General features: G+C 36.7%; 1 protein-coding gene across 1 annotated transcript in view; it reads left to right on the plus strand.

Moving 5' to 3' along the window:
* Positions 1-9,149: 9,149 nt before the first annotated feature.
* Positions 9,150-17,086, plus strand: part of LOC148951241 (trophoblast glycoprotein-like) — a 219,317-nt gene continuing 211,380 nt past the window's right edge. Inside the window, exon 1 of the mRNA XM_089090751.1 lies at positions 9,150-9,204. Within this exon, the coding sequence (XP_088946877.1) occupies positions 9,190-9,204 (15 nt within the window). The 5' untranslated portion in view covers positions 9,150-9,189. The remainder of the gene's footprint in view (positions 9,205-17,086) is intronic.

The raw sequence follows: 17,086 nt of genomic DNA on the forward strand, positions 1-17,086 counted from the left end.
ACGACCTGCTTTCTGTTCAGCCCTAGACGGCTGGCCGATAAGGACAATCTTTAGCAATATGTCAACCTTCATCGCAGAACGTGCCCTAGCCATCTCAACCTTCCTCTTATCATAGCACTAGAAAGCGGGATTGAGCCACGCTTTTCGTTCAGCCTACTGTTTGAAATACCGTCAGTCAGCTGGGTACCCAAAACAATCCATAGGCAATTTCTCTGGAAAGCATCTAGCAAATCTTAATCCGCTTTTCGGTGCGTCCGAGCTTCAGAGCCATATGTGATCACTGTACCTTTTCATACTCTAATCTTGGTTTGCAGATTTACCTTCTTATCCTTTCAAACTTATTTTAACTGTGAAAAAAATGCCCTTAGCCTGGGCTATTTTATTTTTAACATCTTCAATGCTCCCACCGTCTTACTAATAATACTACCAAGATAAGTGAAGCTGTCCAACTGATAAATCATTTTGTTACCCAACGTCACCTTTTCATCTTCACTTCTTCCGACCTTTAGTGACTTAGTCTTCTTCACATTTATTTTCCAACCTACTCTGGCACTCCGAACTCGCAAATCCAGTAACAGTTCATTAATTTTGCTCACACTTTCATCTAGGATGCTTAATTCATCAGCCTAATCTAAATCCAGGAGAGTATTTCCTTCTAATCTGATTCCGTGGTCTCCAATTGCCTTTCCTGTGCTTCTTAAGACAAAATCCATCAAAATGATCCATATAAAGGGGGATAGAACAAAACCCTGCTTAACTCCTGATTTAATACAAAACCAGCTGCTTATCTCATTTCCTACCTTAACCGCAGCAGTGTTATTCTCGTACATAGCACCAATCACTAAACTAAACTTTACTAAAGGTCTTCTATCAACAGAATCGAACGCTTGCTCACAATCTATGAAACTGAGGACCAAGGTGTTTGATAACTCATGCACTTGTGAATTATTAACCTAAGAGTGGAAATTTGTTCGACACATCCTCTACCTTTTCTAAAACCGCACTGTTCTTCCCTTAAAACTTTGTTTACAACATCTCTTAGTCTAAAATTTATCATATTATTAAGTAATTCGTCGCCTACAGAGACCAGACTAATGCTTTGATAATTACCACACTCATTCTTATCACCTTTCTTACACAGTGGTTTAATTAAGGTCTTCCTGAAATCGCTAGGTACTTCCCCATTTTCAAAAATTATATTCATTATCTTCAGTAGCTTGTTTCTAACCTCAGAGCCTCCATATTTAATAAAATCACTTGCCATACTATCAGTACCTAGGGCCTTATTATTTATTACTCCTTTTAATACTCTCGGTAATTCTTCCTCACAAAAAAAATCTTTCTTCGCAATCAAGGTGTCACAAACTTTTTCATTTTCCTCTATATCTTTTCCTGCAACTCTATCTTGATATTCTCATAATGTTCTACCCATCTCTCTTTAACTCTGTCCTTATCACTAATTGTGGCCCCATTCCTATCTTTAACCGGGACAAGTAAAAATTCATTACTTCGTCTCAATTTATTGACATGCCAGTACAATATTTTACCATTACGCCGTCTAGCTGCATCTTCCAGATCCTTGGCAATTTTATCCAATGCCTCCACTTCACACCTCCTCAGTTCATACTTTAATGCTTTCTCCACGTTCTTTACATTCCTTTTGTTTTCATATAATCCATCACTCAGATAATTTTTGTACAAGCCCCTTCTCTCTATTAAACATAAAGCTTTTTCACTAATATTCCTAGCTACGGTCCTAACTTTCTTCCCTAAGACACCGTCAGCAACTTCATTTGTGCTAATAGTGACTAAAACTCTAAAAATGGAGTCTTGAAAACTATATGTACACTTTAGGAATGTATTTTCATGATGATTCCAAATATATAAAATTTATGAAGTTTAAAGTCACCCAATTGGGTCAAACAACTCGTAATAACAAACTGTTTGAAAAGGTTAACCCTTGCCAATTTACACTGAAACTCTGATAAAACTTTGATTACAATATATTCAACAACAAAATGCATTATTCATTCTGATTCTAATTATTCAAAATGTACTAACTTTAAAACTATTCATGAAAATTTGCATTATTTTAGAAACGGGAAATAAATTCCCCCTCATGCACATCTTACCCCCCCCCCCCCCCCTCTGCAATAATTATTTGTTCTTTAGTTTCTCGAACATTTCGTTCTCTAACATCTTTTCATACGGTAAGAAGTTTAGTCGGAAACAAAACGCCTAAATTCGTCAGTCAGAGGAGCAGGACTGATAGCAAATAATTTTGAAACTAATAAAATCTAATGAAAATTGCACATATGTTTTGATTGAGGATTTAAAATCTGTTTCTTTAAAATTCTTGTCCGATTTGAAGTACCATAGGTAGCGGTGCGCTGCCTAAGTAAAGAACAATGTGGGCCCAAAGTATTATTTATTTTTGGTTCTTGATTCTAGACCAGGGCACTTCGTATCGAAGGAGTTGTCATAGAAACTTTGGAAAGGGCTCATTCGACTGGAGATTGGAGTGACTTGTGCCCTTTTTAATGGTCGAAAGTGATTGCAAGGCAATTAACACCCCTTCTACGCCCACCCTTTCCCCAAACACATCCAATCAAAATTTTTGGGATAGCCATTTTGTTCAGTGTAGTTGATTTCCAGATAGAAATTATGTTTTTGAGGAGGACACTCCCTCACAACCCTCAGGGCAAGGGTTGTAAGTTATGCCATGGGGGCATATAAGGTTTTTATAGAACGCGTTGTCATAGAGACTTCGAAAAGGGCTCATCCGATTGGAAATTCAAAGGGGTACTGTCCTTTTTAATTATCGAATGTGATTGGAGGGCAACTAAGCCCCATGTCACGACCACCTTGTCCCCAAACACAAACAATTAAAATCTTGAGATAGCCATTTTGTTCAACGCAGTTGAAAATTCTGGAAATTAGGTCTTTGAGGATGACAAACCCCCTCCCCACACAGCCCTAAGGGTTAGGGTTGTAAGCTATGCCTTGGGGCCATATAAGGTTTTTTATAGAAAGCGTTGTCGTAGAAACTTCAAAAAGGGCTCATTTGATTGGAAATTGAAATGGCTAATGCCCTTTTTAATAGTCGAGAGTGATTGGAGAGCATCTAACCCCCTTCTCACGCCTATCTTTTCCCCAAATACATAGAATCAAAATTTTGAGATAGCCATTTTGTTCAAAGTAGTTGAAAGGTCCGGAAATTATATCTAAGAGGATGACACTCCCCCCACAGCCCCCAGGGTAAGGGTTGTGTTATGCCTTGGGGGTATATAAGGTTTTTGTTGAAAGTTTTGTCGTAGAAACTTGAAAAAGGGCTCATTCGATTGGAAATTCAAAGGGCTAGTGCCCTTTTTAATAGTCGAAAGTGATTTGAGGGCAACTAACCACCCTCTCACGCCCCCCTTTCCCCTAAACACATCCAATCAAAAATTTTAGATAGCTATTTTGTTCAACGTAGTTAAAAGTTATAGAAATTAGGTCTTTGAGGATGATAACCCCCTCAGAACCCTCGAAGCAAGGGTTCTAAATTATGCCCTGGGGGCATATAAGGTTTTTATAGATAGTGATGTTGTAGAAACTTTAAAAAGGGCTCATTCGATTAGAAATTAGAAGGGGCTATGCCCTTTTAATAGCCGAAAGTGATTGTCGTATAAAAAACCCCTCTTTCATACGTCACACCCACCATTTCCCCACACAAATCGAATAAAATTTGAGATAGACATTTTGTTTAACTTTGTTGAAAAGTCTGGAAATTATCTCTTTGAGGGAGACAACTACCCTCCCCCCCAGTCCTCAGGGCAATGGTTGTTAGTTAATGCCCTGGGGGTATATAAGGTTTTTTTTATAGAAAGTGTTGTCGTTGAAACTTCAAAAAGGAATCATTCGATTGGAAATTGAAACGGCCAGTGTCCTTTTTAATAGTCGAAAGGGATTGGATGGTAAGTAACCCCCGTCTCACGCCCACCATTTCCCCAAACACATCCAATCCAAATTTTAAGAATGCCATCTTGTTCAACGTAGTTGAAAGGTCCGGAAATTATTTCTTTTGAGGATGACAACTCCCTCACAGCCCTCAGGTCAAGAGTTGTAAGTTATGCCTTGGGGCATAAAAGGTTTTTATAGAAAGTGTTGTCGTGGAAACTTCAAAAAGGACACATTCGATTGGAAATTGAAAGGGTTAATGCCCTTTTTAACAGTCGGAAGGGATTGGAGGGCGACTTACCCCCCTCTGACGACCACCATTTCCCCAAACACATCTAATGAAAATTTTGAGATAGCAATTTTCTTCAACGTACAAATGAATATGCATTGTCAGTTTAATATACATATACTGATATTTAGTAATCAAAATGTTAATATATTTGATTTATTAAAGTTATAAAAGTAAATATATTTAAATTTTTTCAGTAAAGTGCAAATTATGTTCTGGGCTTGGGAAGGCATAGGGGTTTTGAGCCCTACTCATGTTATTTTCTGCTCGTTTTGAGTTTGACTCGGTTATTTATTGTAATTTCTGTTCGTTTTGGGTATCATTTAGTTATCGATGCGGATTTGTGGTAGTTTCGCGCTTGGTAAACGATTAGATTTTATTTTTGCTTATTTTTAGTTAAATGGAGTTCTTTAATTTTCTCTGAAAAACTTATTTAGTGGATTTTTTTTTTAATTGATCTAGAAATAAGATGATCGAGACCGTTGCCGAGACCTCTTAGACAAACACTTAGACCAGTGGTTCCCAACCGATTTTTGGCCATGCCGCACCTAGGCATTTCTAAAACCTTGATGACCCCCCCTCGTGATATTTAAATTTGTTTATTCCAAATTTTAAGTGCATTCGCCTGAAGGAAGGTTAAAAGGATATTAACTTGTTGGAACTACCGCTAAGGACAGGTATCCCAACACTTGGTATCTTTTTTCGATTTGTCCGATATTCATACTTCAGATTTGTCAGAAAAAAAATATTGTCTGAATACAACACCTTTATACAATGTATGTCATTGCAATACTGTCATGTATCTCTTTTGGTCTTTAAATGCATTTGAATGTGACGTCATTCGCATTAAAATTGTTTTTATTTTCAAAATTAAAGCTCTAAAGTATAGTCGGCCGAAAGGTGCACTTCCTGCCCATGACCCACCAAAATATTACCATCCCCTCACTGGTAGGGCGTGTGCCCCATGTTGGGAATCACGGACCTAGACAGATGGGTGGGGACTTTGAGCCAGGCTCCCATAAATACCAAGATTTTTTCATTTTCTTGTACGCGGTAAAAAATCCGTTTGTTTTTTTACGCTAAATTATGGTGCAGCAAGTGATCCTTACGCTAAAAAAGCGTACTTTTACTTATGGACGCTAATTTAGTGTTTTTCAGTCAGAGGGTTAAAAAGAAGGTCTTCTTGCGTACATTGTGACTGATTTAACGTTATGGGCGGACCAACTGTATTCGTCACTGCCAATCCTTGTGATTCTGAAATTGCGCTTTTTCAACGCTAAATGACCCTCTTCTGTTGCGAAACCACAGTCATTTAGCGTACTTTTTCGCTGGTTTGGCGTGAGAGGCGCAGACTTCCAGTTCCATCTCTGCCTATCAAGGATGCCTACGCGTCTCGATTTTTAGCGTACATTTACTCTTCTTTAGAGTAAATTGATAATGATTAGCTGGTCGGGGTGGGACAGCCCGTAAAGATGTTTTTTCGGGGGGGGGGGGTATGATTTTTGTGGGGGTCGGAACACATAATTTTCTTGGAGGGGGGAGAATTCTGAGTTGAAAATTGATTTGCAGCTTTTACAATAGGATTAATGAACATATTCGATAGGTACATGTACAACTGTCCAAACCAATATCACTGTAAAAAAATTGATAAAAATAGGCTATAATCTAACAACTGTATTACAATTATAGCTGTAGACGGGTTGTCCAACGACGGGAAAATAGTAGTTTGACTGGTGTACAACACTGGGATTCAACGGCAGTAGCGTAGACAGGATCATATTTCTGGAGGAAGACCTAGAACTTAGAAAATGAAACAAATTTCGAATATAAAAGAGAAATGAATCCTTGGCCACATCAGGTAAAAGTGATTTAAGACGAATGCGGGCTAAGGCAGTCTTAGCAAGATGGAGGTAGGACAGGTTGCAAAATTAGTTCAGCAGTGTTTAAAGAGGCCAGGAAATGCAGAAATAGTAGACCCAAAAAGATAGTTCGGTTTCCCTGAGGTTTTATGCAGGAGTGAAAGAGGAGTGGGTTGAGGGGTTTTATTTTAAAGTGTGGTTGAGGAAGGATTTATCAAAACTTTGGGTGGAGTCGAGGTATTGCTTGAAAGCAAAGAATTATGTACTCGAAACAAAAGTTACCACTTGAAAAATTAGAAGGAATCTAAAACTGACCAAAGGGATGTAAAAATACTTGTTTCTTGGCGGAAACGGGCTAACTTTGAAGTGAAAGCCCAGCTTGTGGCTATTGGCAGATTTAGAATATAAAAAATAATGCATTGTCCGACCTAATTTACTTTTTGGAGGTATGAGCAGTATTTCTATTTGACTAAATTTATATGTATGTAACAAACACTCTTCATGACGGTACGGTACGTATACCTTTTTGCTTCCCGTAATCGATGCCAAACACCCAGTATGACATGAACCATGCAAGTAAGGCCTCCAGCATTGTTTTGCATTCACAGATTTCCACGAGGTCTACGTAAACTACAATCCTGCGTCGAAAGCTTTGCTGACATGAAAGACAAAAAAAAAACACCTGTTTGGAGCGTCTCCTAAGCTTTAGACAGAGATTTCAACAGGAGGAAAACGTTCTTTATCCCAAACGCGTTATGAAGGAAAAATATAAAGGGCAACAGAAACTGTTTTACCATTGTTTTTAAAATAAAAGCATGAATTCTGAAGTAAAAAAGTACACACGAATGAAAATATATATTGGGGATAGCGCGCAGACAAATGTTTCGCAATTATTGTGAGGTTAAGGAGAACATTAACCTTAACGCGAACAAATGAGGAGGAAAAAAAACGAAGAATCCAACCACACCTAATCCATTCAATTAAAAAAATGTACTGACCGATCTTCTTGTCATCAATAAAATAAGTGAAGTAAATCAGGCACCATGCATATTTCTAAGACATCAGTAGGTAATGCAGAAGCTGAATATTTTTGTCAAAGGACTGGAGTTATTGCGCTTGAAGAAGCAGGAACTTAAATAGAAGTCTATTTGACATGTCAAAACTAATTAAATCAGACGGCGTGGAAACGCAATTTAATGAATAACGTGTACTGAGCTATGAATACTCACTTACGGCAATGATAACCGGATCAACGGCATTACAGACATTTTCATCACAAGCATCCCACTTCATAACATTTTCATACAAGTCATGGGGTGTGTACGGCGGTAATGTAAGCTCTGTCACATGAAAGTTGGGTAAAGCATTGAAAGTAGAATTGAACTCCACGCCATTTACAGACTGCTTCCTAACATTTGGGTCGTGCAGCTTGTTTAAAGATTCCTCGTGGGATCCTTTTGTTCTAAGAGGAAACTGACTTTTCCAATAGTCTTTAGCTGCACTGCTTCCAGAGAACATGCAGACTCTTGAAGGATTCTGCACATTTCGGCTAAACATTTCACGAACCCTCCCATAAAATTCAAATTGTTGAGCTGTCTCTACATATACAGAAAACAAAAACTTTGAACCTTGCCCCACTAATCACAATGCCTTCACTGCGAAGAAATACTAATTCATTCACAAACTTTTTGAAGATTTTTTCAGGGCCAAAAATCTTGAAGTTCGATATTAGAACTAGCATAACTAACTGCACTAGATCTAGCCTTGCTCGAAGTCAAGGTGGGAAGTTGAGAACTCTCATATAAAAAGCTAGAGTGCTGTACCTTCCTTACGTAGACTGTTCAAGTGGATTTTTCCTTTGTATCTCATCCTGGTAGAGCTGAAGAAATATCATATTTTTCTTTATATCAGGATCAGAAGCATACAAAAAATCAAAACAGTCACCATCATAAAAGTCTCTATATACATCTTCTTCTGAAGGATGATACCAATCTATCAGAAACAAAATAGGCCCTCTATCTTTGAAAAGATTCGCTAAGTTGGCTGCATCTGAAACTACTTGAACAAATCTCCTGTTTCCATACTTTTCAAGTTCAATGCAGCCTTGCTCTGATACTACAGTACTACAAACTTTTGAAACACTGGTCTCTCATGTACTGAGATCTCAGTGATTCTGTGGTAGGATCTGTAACAAGCATTAAAGGATCCGGCATATAATGACAATCAATTTCGTCATTTGTTTCCTTAAACAAATCTGGCTGAGAAACAGAAGAGATTCTTTTAGCAACACTTTCTTTAAGTTCTTTTGCTACAAGTTCATGAGTCTTAGTAATGAGAAGCCTGAATTTTCAAGAATAAAACTAACAGTTGAGGCAGCTACAGGTTTCCGTTATTCTAATCGAAGGAGAAGCAAAGCAAGTGCTTGCCTTCTAGGCATACCATATATATATATATAGTGTAACTATAACGAGTGTAACTATTCAAGGAATGTAACTGTACTCATCTCAACGTTAATTTACACTTATACTCTAAAACAGCGTACTTTCACGCTAATCTAACAACTAGACAGTACAATGAACGAACGTGAAACAACGCTGCCAACGTGAAATTATGTTTTTTTAGGGTGGAATTTTATATATTTCCAAATAAATTATCTCTTCTTCTTTTTTTTTTTTAATTTTGTACCACCCCGCACCAAAACATATATGTACATGGCTGCTCTGAAACCAAGAGGCATTTAAATTAAAAAGTAATTTACTTTGCAAACGCTTTTTGGAGTCATTTCTTATCGCCTGCGAGAATGCCTACAACAAATCTTTTTAAAGAAATCCCTTTCCATGACTATGAAAAACGATCGGGCTAAAAAAAAAAAAAAAAAAAAAAAAAAAAAAAAAAGGCGAAGAAGGGCACAAAAGGCAAATTGAAAACAGATCATGGCATAGCCCTTGATGGTATTGGCTAAAATTTTGCGAAAGCTCGGAGGGAAAGACCGGATACGTGTTTATTTTAGCTGGCCGTCTCATATCTAATCTGATAAGAAAAGTAAACTTAGAGGTGCACTGATTCAACCAAATCTAAGTGAGCAAAGCTGAAGACTACGCAATGGAGTTAAAATTGGTAAGTTTTTTTTATTCTTTTTTCTTTAATTAAAGCTTTAACGTCTAGATTATTAGGAGTCTAAATTTAACAGCTATATCACATTCAGATTAAGGGTGGAGTTGTAAAATTTCCACAATGGTGAACGCCTCATTCAGGCATGTACGCAGAAGTTTATTTCAAGAGGATGCACACATTTCGGATGGAGTCGGGAAAGTTTGCCCCTCCCCAACTAATAAATTAAATGAAGAATATGGAAAAAATAAAAAAATCGATAAAGTTTGAATATTTTGGGGAGGGTTCACTGCGCCGAAGGTTCCCCTGTGTGTTTACCTAGCTATTATTTGTCTTTGTTTAAAACCATTGAACTTAAAGATATTTGTTAATAATTGCACGTTTCTATATCCGTAAAATAATGAGGAAAGGGAAGGCATTATAGAGTGGGTTATGAGCACTAACCGATACTTGATAATTAACAGAAAAATATTAACAAATGTTTTTCTTGTGAACATAAAGAGTGAAATTCAAATTTAGAACGAAAAAAATTGTAACTTCTAAGCCTATTCGAAAAATATCTTTAAAATTGGCGCAAATAAACTAAGCACTCATACGAGTATTTCTAGATATGTGTAAAATTATGCAAAACTATCGCTTTACTTCAAACGCAAGACAGTGTTGGACTTCAGTACAGTATTAATATGTAGAAAGCGTTCTAGAATGTTTTCTGGAGTAGAAAAATAAAGCGTTTTAAGGGGTCTATAAGGGTTTAAACTCGCTTAATTTGATGAGACCTATATGAACTGAGCCTAATCCAATTGAATATTCTCTTTTTTGGGGGGCGGGGGTTTAAATTGGTACTTTAAGACTTTTTTGTAAATAAAATAATTTTTTTGTTATTGATATAGCATGGGCTTTTGTGTTTTCATTAAACTACTTGTTTTATTATAATCCTATAAATGCAGGGAATTGTCAGCAGTCAATTTATATGGGCTACTTTCATAGATGCAGGTCGCATAGGCTTAAAAGTGATTAGCTTTATTCGTCTTAAGTCTCAATCTCTCTTTACTTTCACCAGGAAAAATTCGTTTTTTTATTTTCATTATTTTTGTCAGAGAATAAAACAACTCCCTTTTCTCAAACTTATGAAATCGCCCCCTTTTTTTCAGGTATTTTCCATGGTATAGTTTTGCAGTTCAAGTGTTCAGAATTTATTTTGCTGAAAGTTGGGAAGATTTTGATATTTTATTTTTATTATATCATCTTTTATCTCTTTCTCAATAGACGTTGTGATTTTCATTAAAATAACTTGATTTTAGGGGGTCTTCCCCCTTTGTTAGAAAATCAGAAAAATATTCTCAGGCTCGTAACGTTTTATCTGTAAGACTAAACTTAATGAAATTTATATATTTGAAATTAGCATAAAAGGCGATTCTTTTGATATATGTATTGGTGTCAAAATTCCATTTTTTAGAGTTTCGGTTACTATTGAACAGAGTCGCTCCTTACTTACAAATCGTTACCACGAACTATTTAATAATTTATGTTAGTTTTAAGTTTTAATCGTGCTTCTTACTTTCAGTTGAAAAAACCTATTTTTTTATTTAATTTCTGATCGTTTTTTAAATAATGCCAGGAAATCTGGCTCCACCTCCAAGAAGAATCCCCCTCCCCAGGGAAATATCAGTAGTATGTTACCTTATATTTCTATGGCCCCTCCGTACCAAACAGGTTTTTCTGATAGGTAAAGATTTCTACAGGTCATTACACCTTTCAAAGAGACGGGTTTTCTATTGTGACATCGATTTTTTGGAAGTGAAACTCATGGATACATGTTTATTTATTTTTTTTTTTTTTAACTGGTATTTTTTCAATGAAGTCCATAGCACTTTGCAGAAACCTGTGAATGTAGGACTGAAAGTCCAATTACTAATCAAATTAGTGTGACCGCCATTTTTGATCTGGTTAAGTGGGTATAATCTGGTTTGGTTTGTTATTGCGAGAGGATTACTCAATTTACATCTTAGTGTTAACTGAGCAATGACCAAAGGAACATTTGAAGGTGGAGAAAAAAAGGGGTAATTAGCGATTGGATAATTTTAAAAAGAAATGACCGAAAAGTGTTTTGGTTTGCACAGTGTTGTCAATTTTAAATAGTTTAGAAATAAAAAAAATTAACAAGAAATGGCTGAAAAGTGTTTTGAGGGAGTTGAGTTGCACGAGGGTTCAGTTACATACGGATTCAGTTACACGGGGATTAGTTAAATGGGGTCGAGTAGCACGGAGGTTCAGTTGTACAGGGTTTCGGTTATACAGGGGTTCAGTTACATGGGGGGTTCAGTTGTACGGGGTTCCGGTTATACAGGGGTTCAGTTACATGGAGGGTTCAGTTATTTTTTCTGATTTTGTGTGTTTTCGCAAGAAAATAACTGGTCTTTTAACAAACTTAGCCATAGCTACCTGAATTGATAGGTGATTTGAATAAAAGGAATTCAAATATTTTGTCTATGAAATAGAAGCTAACTCAATTTGCGAAAAGATATTCCATTTGAACAACTCTGATCTGATTGAATTGTTGCCGACAATGAGATTTAATCGCTGCTAAGCCCATTGTTATTGCGAAAGGGGTTACTCAATTTACTTCTTAGTGTTAAATGACAGATTTCCAAATACGATCATTTTGAAAAGCAGACAAAAAAAAATGGTTTATCCCCTCATTTCTGTAGGGCAGGAGATAACTTAATTTACTTAGACAATGAATGATAATAATTAGTTATTGATTGTATCAGTAGAGAAAAAAAATTATTAAACTGAGTAACAGTTAAGGTAACCCCAAAGGAGCTGTTAACTGAGATAATTTGTTATAAATTTGAAAAATACCTAACGACGAATCGGAAACGTTTGATTAACATTTGCAAAAAAAGGAGTAATGAGATTTGCGAATTGGAGGAGATGGGGTGGTTATGCACTGTATAATACACAAGTGATGTTTTGGAGAGTTAGGGGTCGTGTGTGTCTCTTTGGGCTATGTGTGTCTCTTTGGGAGCGTTTGAATATTTTGGTTACTAAAGTATTATATTTTCATCATGTTTTAGGATATTCGATTAGGATTAACTTAACTTCATTCCTTGAGTGTTGTCGGGGGTAACACGTAAGTACCAAATTTTGAGTTCACTGCAGGGGATTTTCCACAAGGAGAATTTTCCATGGGGAGGGAACTTTCCAGGAGGTGAATTGCTACAAGTTTCACGGGAAATCATCCGTACATAGTTTTTTTCCAAATTTTTAAAGAAAATTTGCAAATGAAAAGAGGATTTTTGCACCAAACTTATGTTAATTTCTGCTCGTGTTGGGTTTTGAGTCGATTTTTTCCTACATTCTTTACAGTCTCATGAAATGTAATTAAACAATTATAAAAGATTTTTCAACTAAAGTAAGGAGCAAGTTTAAAACTCATAACAGATTTTATTTAAAAATTTGGAAAAAAAAGCCAACTTCACAATAAAGAGTAATGAGTTAAGGATGAGACAGACTTTTGATCTTTTACATAATTAAATAAAAAAACACGGGGGGGGTTCAGTTGTACAGGGTTTCGGTTATACAGGGGTTCATTTAAAGAGGTCTCACTTGCACGAAGGTTCAGATGCATGGGGATTCACTTTCTTGGGGTTAAGTTAAACGGGGATTCAGTTACAATGGAACCCACACAAAAAAACAATGAGGGCACACACAACAGCCAAATTAGCCCAGTGGCCTACGAGAAATCATGGGGTGCATGGGGGGTTGACTTGCACGAGGGTTCAGTTAAAGGGGTACAGTTACACGGGGGTTTAGTTAAATTGGGTTGAGTACAAATATAAAAGATTTTTCAACTAAAGTAAGGAGCAAGTTTAAAACTCATAACAGATTTTCTTTAAAAATTTGGAAAAAAAAGCCAACTTCACAATAAAGAGTAAGGAGTTAAGGATGAGACAGACTTTTGATCTTTTACATAATTAAATAAATAAAAACGGGGGGTTCAGTTGTAAAGGGTTTCGGTTATACAGGGGTTCAGTTAAAGAGGTCTCACTTGCACGAAGGTTCAGATGCATGGGGATTCACTTGCTTGGGGTTCAGTTACACGGGGGTTCAGTTACAATGGAACCCACACAAAAAACAATGGGGGCACACACAAAAGCCAAATTAGCCCAGTGGCCTACGAGAAATCATAGGTTGCATGGGGGGTTGACTTGCACGAGGGGTCAGTTAACGGGGGTACAGTTACACGGGGGTTTAGTTAAATTGGGTTGAGTTGCACGAGGGTTCAGTAGCACGAGACTTCAGTAGCATGGGGGGTTCAGTTGTACAGGGTTTCGGTTATACAGGGGTTCAGTTAAAGAGGTCTCACTTGCACGAAGGTTCAGATGCATGGGGATTCACTTGCTTGGGGTTCAGTTACACGGGGATTCAGTTACAATGGAACCCACACAAAAAAACAATGGGGGCACACACAAAAGCCAAATTAGACCAGTGGCCTACGAGAAATCATGGGTTGCATGGGGGGTTGACTTGCACGAGGGATTCAGTTAAATGGGGTACAGTTACACGGGAGTTTAGTTAAATTGGGTTGAGTACAAATATAAAAGATTTTTCAAAAAAAGTAAGGGGCAAGTTTAAAACTCATAACAGATTTTCTTTAAAAATTTGGGAAAAAAAAACCAACTTCACAATAAAGAGTAAGGAGTTAAGGATGAGACAGACTTTTGATCTTTTACATAATTAAATAAATAAAAACGGGGGTTCAGTTGTACAGGGTTTCGGTTATACAGGGGTTCAGTTAAAGAGGTTTCACTTGCACGAAGGTTCAGATGCATGGGGATTCACTTGCTTGGGGTTCAGTTAGACGGGGATTCAGTTACAATGGAACCCACACAAAAAACAATGGGGGCAGCTACATTTTCTTGATTTTTCAAAGTTCATTTTGAATTTCTTTCGTTGAAATGCAAAGTTGGAATATTTCAGTAGTGTTTGGCTGTGGTTTACCTTGTCACAGTTACATTTCCTTGATTTTTAAAAGCTCATTTAGAATATCTTTCGTTGAAAAGCAAGAGAGTTGGAATATTTCAGTAGTGTTTGGTTGTGGTTTAACTTGTCACATTTAAATTTTATTGATTTTTCAAAGTTCATTTTGAATTTCTTTCGTTGAAATGCAAAAGTTGGAATATTTCAGTAGTGTTTGGTCGTGGTTTACCTTGTCACAGTTACATTTTCCTGATGTTTCAAAGTTCATTTTGAATTTCTGTCATTGAAATGCAAGAGTAGAATATTTCAGTAGTGTTTGGTTGTGGTTTACCTTGTCACAGTTAAATTTTCATGATTTTTCAAAGTTCATTTTGAATTTATTTCGTTGAAATGCAATAGTTGGAATATTTCAGTAGTGTTAGGTTGTGGTTTACATAGTCAAAGTTACATTATATTGATTATTCAAATTTAATTTTGAATTTCTTTCGTTTAAATGCTAGAGTTGAAATTTTTGATTATTGTGTGGGGGTGTTGTTACTTGTCTCATTTTCATTTTCTGTATTTTTCAAAGTTCATTTTGAATTTCTTTCCGTGAAATGCAAGATCTGGAATGTTTTATTAGTGTTTTGCTTGTGGTTTACCTCGTCACATTTTCAATTTCAGGATTTTTCAATGTTCATTTTGAATTTCCTTTATTGAAGGGTAAGAGCTGGAATATTTCAGTAGTGTTTGGTTATGGTTCACATTGTCAAATTTACATTTTCTTGATTTTAAAAAGATCATTTTGAATTTCTTTCATTGAAATGCAAGAGTTAGAATATTTAATTAGTGTTTGGTTGCGGTTTACCTTGACACAGTTACATTTCATTGATTTTTCAAAGTTCATTTTGAATTTCTTTCGTTGAAATGCAAGAGTTGGATTATTTCAGTCGTGGTTGCTTTTGGTTTACCTTGTCACAGTTACATTTTTTGATTTTTCAAAGTTCATTTTGAATTTCTTTAGTTGAAATGTAAGATTTGGAATATTTCAGTGTCATTGTTACATTTTCTTGATTTTTCAAAGTTCATTTTGAATTTATTTCATTGAAATGCAAGAGTTGGAATATTTCAGTAGTGTTTGGTTGTGGTTTACCTTGTCACAATTACATTTTCTTGATTTTTCAAAGTTCATTTTGAATTTCTTTCGTCGAAATGCAAGAGTTGGAATATTTCAGTAGTGTTTGGTTGTGGTTTACCTTGTCACATGTACATTTTCTTGATTTTTCAAAGTTCATGTTGAATTTCTTTCGTTGAAATGAAAGAGATGGATTTTTTCAGTGGTGTTTGGTTGTGTTTTACCTTGTCACAGTTATATTTTCTCGATTTTTCAAATTTCATTTGAATTTCTTTCGTTGAAATGCAAGAGTTGGAATATTTCAGTAGTGTTTGGTTGTGGTTTACCTTGACACACACAGAGACGACAACACATAGAGAGACGACACGCACACAGAGACGACAAACACACAGAGACAACACACACACACAGATACGAAACACCCACAGAGACGACACATGCACAGAGACGACACACACACACACACAGAGTCCACTAACACACAGAGAGGACAAACACACAGAGACGACATACATAAATATACTAATCACACACATAGATTACAAACACAAAAAAACGACACAGAGAGATGACACATTCACAGAGACGATACACACACACAGAGTCAACACACACAGAGAGACGAGACATGGCGAATCTGATGAAATAATTTAGGTCTTATGATCAATTTAATATTTTTTTTTAATAAAGTAGTTTTTTTTTAGTAAGGACACTCATAACAACACGCACACAGAGAGAACACACACAGACAGAGAGACGACACCCATACAGAGACGACAAACACACACAGAGGACAAACTCAAAGTGACGAATTACACATAGAGACGACACACACACACACACACAGAGACGAGAAAACACACAGATACGAGACACATAGAGACGGCACACACACACACACACATATGAAAAACACACGGAGACAACACACACACACAAATAGACGACACACACACACACAAACACAGATACGAAACACACAACGAGACGACACACGCACAGAGACGACACGCACACAGAGCCAACTCACGCACAGAGAGGACAGGCTCTTGGTCAGAAATAGAGGATGTTTCCAAAGATTTGGAATAAGAAAAAAATTGTCAGGTGTGCCTACACATTGCAAAAAAGTGACCAGTACGAAAACTCCACGTTTTCAACCCGACTGGTTTTTGACACGACACACAAACAGAGTCATAGTGAGAGAGATATCCAAAAGTTGGGTTAATCTAGGTTCACTTAGAGTGGCGCGCCACTCTAAGTGAACCTAGATTAAACCAACTTTTTGGATATCTCTCTCACTATGACTCTGTTTGTGTGTAGTGTCAAAAACCAGTCTGGTTGAAAACGTGGAGTTTTCGTGCTGGTTACTTTTTTGCAATGTGTAGGCACACCTGACAATTTTTTTCTTATTCTAAATCTTTGGAAACATCCTTTATTTCTGATCAAGAACGTGTCCTCTCTGTGCATGAGTTGGCTCTGAGTGTGTGTGTCGTCTCTGTGTGTGTGTGGTCCCTGTTTGTGTTTCTGATCTGTGTGTGTGTGTGTGTGTGTGTGTGTCGTGTCTTTGTGTGTGTGTGTTTTATCTGTTTCTTTTTCTTCTGTGTGTTTGTGTGTGTGTCTTTTATATGTGTATAGTGTATGTGTGTGTTGTATTCTATTTGTGTGTGTGTGTGTGTGTGTGTGTGTCGTCTCTATGTGTAAGTCTTAACTTTGAGTCTTTAGTCTCTGTGTGTGTGTCTTCTCTGTATGTGTGTCGTCTCTGTGTGTGTGTGTGTTCTCTCTGTGTGCGTT

The sequence above is a fragment of the Artemia sp. Qi Xiang Cuo genome, chromosome 6 (genome assembly GCF_049724085.1).
Source record: "Artemia sp. Qi Xiang Cuo chromosome 6, ASM4972408v1, whole genome shotgun sequence".
Taxonomy (NCBI): domain Eukaryota; kingdom Metazoa; phylum Arthropoda; class Branchiopoda; order Anostraca; family Artemiidae; genus Artemia; species Artemia sp. Qi Xiang Cuo.